The following is a 3,813-nucleotide window of genomic DNA, read 5'->3' as shown; positions in this document are numbered from 1 at the left end:
GTTTAATAATATAGTTTTTACAATAACATGAATTGCATAATTCGGCGTACACACGTGCAACACAACGCACGTGCCGAGAAACTAGTAATATATAAAGGTAGGAACACTCATTTCTTCAGTTTTACTCTAAAAGAATATTAGATACTTACATCTCTCAGAGTGTTTGTACCCCCCCTTCTCTTTATAAGAACCTTCAAAATTAGTTGCTCTCAATATCAAGTTCACAGGAGCTAGCGGCCCAAAAAGTAGGTGCTTCTCACTTGATCAAGACTTTAAGGTTTTATAAGAGACAATATTTGAAGATACTGGGTGTCACTTTGAGTTTGGATGTGCCTCAATATCTGTGGCTTGAGAAGAATCTACATACTTAAGGTATTGATCAATATTATCTGAGGTAGCAGATGTTCCAAGGTACCATTTGCGAGGTCTTTCGCTGATTGCAATGGAGATGTCATTGGGAAATATGTCTCTCAGAATAAAGGCATGAATGATGGTTGTCACAAGCAGTGCTGTTACAGTGAGTGTAGAAAGACCACAAAGTATGATAGCTAGGCACTTTGTCACCAGGTTGGTAACTACAAGTGAGTACCTGATGGTGGCAATAGCAGCTCCTGTCATAGGGAAAGTGTAGGCCCACCAAGCCAATGAAAACCTGTTGTACAAACTCCAATTAGTATCAAGCCAAAAATATATTAGGAGGAGGAATAAGTATGACGACAGGCTAGCTATTTTACATACTTGAAGCCTCGGAAGAAGTTAATGCGAACAGCCTGAAAAGAAACAAGAAATATATTAGGACTAACGTAACATTAATGAGATTCTCGGTAGATGCATTTAAATGCAAAAATTGACTAGCATACCAATGAAAAATAGAGGAACAAGGCAATGAAATAAGCAATACGAGATCCATGATCAAAAGACCCTTGGATGGTTGCCCATGCCATAGAAGCGACACTAGGTGCAGCAACAAACAGAAAGAACACTGGGTGAAGTTCCTTTGGCAATGTCTCATTTGTCGGAAGTCTCTGGTATAGAGTTACAAACATGACTATGTAATGAGCCAATCCAACAGCAAAGAAGAATATTGGGCCTTCTGTTAGTCCCATTGATGCACCAAGCAATGCACCCACGAAATTCCCAACAATTGAGAGATGATTCGAGGGATTTGCTACCTTAGAGAGTCGTCGTTGTCCTCCAGACATCCATTGTCCGTAGAGCTTTAGCTCTAGACAAAAGATTGGTGTCATAAGAATGTACCATAAAGATGTGTGCAGGTTTTGAGTAGTCACTACTGATGATGGAACTCCAAGTACTAAGAACAGAAGTACTATCCAGGGAGCAAAGAAGAAGTTAACACGTATTGGATGGTAGTACTCACGACGAACAGCTTCAAAGTAGAAGATGATTTTCAGAGCATAGACGAAAGAGATCATGACCATAAGTACAGCAGATATGCACCACAGGCCTAGATTTGCTTTCAAGCTTACGTGTAAGAAATTTGTGGAGGCAGAACTGGCCAGGTTCTTCCACATTATAGCTTGACTGCTAACACCTAGACAGATACCGAAGGAAGAAATAGGGAAACGAAGAAGAAATGGCCATTTTCTGTCTTCGGGAAGAATAATTTCCTCAGAAGCCTGCACATTTTGAGGCACATCATCAATATAATTTCGAAACATACAAATCTGTTAGGCATGTTTGCATGGAGAAAACTAAAGCGTGCATGCATGCATACATACCCTTAAGGTGTCCAATTCAGGGCCTTGGAGGGCATCAAAATATCGACCGACAGGAATAGTTTCAATGTGAGGACTTGGTTGAGAAATAGGGGCTTGTTCCTTTCCACGCAAAACTGATAATTGTCTCTCCAGTCTACCAGACCATGTTTTAAAAGAATCAAACCTCGTATCCTTTAGCTTATTGATAATTCTGGGATTCTTGCTAGGAAGTGGAGACTCCGGAAATACTGCACCTCTAGGCGTTGATGTTTGAGAGTAAGACATTATTCGCTTATTCTGTGTGGTGGAATCAGGAACATCTAATATAGTCTCGATATTCAAGCTAATTCCTTTTAAAGGTGTGGCCGGCATACTAGTATGCATTTGTTGTTCAACAGCAACTTTTGTTTCCTGGGTAGAATTAAGGCCAAATGTGTTACACAGAAACATCAAACTTAATCATCATTCATCCAACATAAATATATACTGCTGTTTTTGCCTAAACGAACAAATATATAAGATGTGAAATACACTTTCAAGTACAGATCTAAAAAGGGGTTCAAATAGTTCAGGACAAAATGATATGATCCCAAGTGGCACAAATGACTCAACTACTCAAACTTCTCCAAGGATTTGTGTTGGAAGCGGATTCATGGAGGATGAAGCTTTGGGAGCATTTAAATGGAGTCATTGGAGGGCTTTCAAGCTATGGGAGATAGCATGGGAGAAGAAGTCAAGAGTTCAAGGCCCAAGGCTTGCCTCTTAAAGTGCCTACAATTGCAAGCTCCGTGTGATTCAAGGCGGAAGAAGGCTATTTGCGCAAAGGGCTATTTGTGCAAGTGGCTACTTTGCGCAAGGAGGGTTATGCTTGCAAGAAGGTCATGTACGCAAGGTTGATTAGAGGTATTTATGCAAAGAGGGACGTGTTTGGCCATTGGCGTCAATCTCGAATCAAGATTACGCTAAGAAAGTACCAAACAAGGTCCATTTCATTAAGGGTAAGATTGTAACCGCTTATCACTTTCTTTTACTTAACAGGTATATATAGCTTGTCTTTCATTTCATTACTTAGATTTTGATGATGAATATTTGAGAGATACTCATATTTTGAGTGATAGATTGTTAGGTAGATTCTAGGGCTATTTTAGTCAATATGATAGTGGAATCCATTGTTGGTTTATGAACCTTTTATGTCCATTGATATTCAAGCAGTCATGATCTCTTATCTGTTTACTGACAGTAATTAATTAAGAAAGACTTACCGTGGCTAGTGAGTTTATAGAGTGAGAGCGGGTTGGGTCAGGCTGATTATTAGTAAAATCATCCTCTAACATGCTATCAAAGCGCTTCATTTTACGACAAGTTATAGTGTTGGATACTGATGGAAGCACTTGTGGAAAATCATCTTTTGCAGAACAAGTTGTCATGGCTAAATAAACAACAGGATCTGCAAGTTGAGAAATTGATATTAGTACATGCATAATTGCTACAAACACATACGAAGAGATAACCTCATTAATTTTCTGATGCTAGCTAGCCATACTATAAATCTGATATAATGAAGTGTGAAAAATGTAAGCAAGAGCGTAACTCAGACCAGACCTGACCTCGTAATTATTCGTGTCACGTTGTTCAATGCAATGTAAGTGTGATTTAAATAGCAAACCACTCTCCAAGCAGCTAGCTAACTTTTTGATCGATGGTCCAAATTGGTGATCTGATTTTACCCTTCAAAGAAAGAAATTCACTATTGGGGAAGAAATGGTGGGGAATGAGTGAGGGGGAGAGAACACAAGTCTGGCAGCAGTATGAAAAAAGACTACTCATGCAAAGTTCTTGGAAACACACATCACTCACAATCACCCGTATAATACAACCTGTCATGTATGAAACGACAAAATTGGCCAACGCAACAGAGAGTAGTTAAATAAATTCAAGGGAGACGCGTACCATAATTTAATATTTCCCCAGTTTCAATTTATGTTAACTCATTTGACTGGACACGGAGTTTAAGAAAGAAGAGAATACTAGTGGTGTTAAATGAGTCACATATATTTTGTGTGGCTATAAATCATTGCATAAAAGTAAAATGTTT

General features: G+C 38.9%; 1 protein-coding gene across 1 annotated transcript; it reads right to left on the bottom strand.

Annotated features, from left to right (window-relative positions):
- Nucleotides 1-312: 312 nt before the first annotated feature.
- LOC132063485 (S-type anion channel SLAH3-like) lies at nt 313-3,455 on the bottom strand. The gene is made up of 6 exons (XM_059456044.1): nt 3,326-3,455; nt 2,981-3,165; nt 1,740-2,129; nt 861-1,637; nt 739-770; nt 313-652 (listed from the first exon to the last, which is right to left on the bottom strand). Exons 2-6 carry the CDS (start codon nt 3,143-3,145, stop codon nt 313-315), a joined length of 1,704 nt encoding a protein of 567 aa, XP_059312027.1. The 5' UTR covers nt 3,146-3,165; nt 3,326-3,455.
- Nucleotides 3,456-3,813: the final 358 nt, after the last annotated feature.

Source organism: Lycium ferocissimum, chromosome 1, assembly GCF_029784015.1.
Source record: "Lycium ferocissimum isolate CSIRO_LF1 chromosome 1, AGI_CSIRO_Lferr_CH_V1, whole genome shotgun sequence".
Lineage (NCBI taxonomy): Eukaryota > Viridiplantae > Streptophyta > Magnoliopsida > Solanales > Solanaceae > Lycium > Lycium ferocissimum.
This window is presented reverse-complemented; position numbering and strand designations above follow the sequence as displayed.

Bases quoted from the DNA above. Each gene is read 5' to 3' on its own strand.
- LOC132063485 (XM_059456044.1), bottom strand. From the start codon at position 3,145: ATGACAACTTGTTCTGCAAAAGATGATTTTCCACAAGTGCTTCCATCA. The intron at 771-860 runs GTATGCTAGTCA...GTTTCTTTTCAG, and splicing joins TGTTCCTCTATTTTTCATTG to GCTGTTCGCATTAACTTCTT. The intron at 653-738 runs GTATGTAAAATA...TTTGTACAACAG, and splicing joins AACTTCTTCCGAGGCTTCAA to GTTTTCATTGGCTTGGTGGG.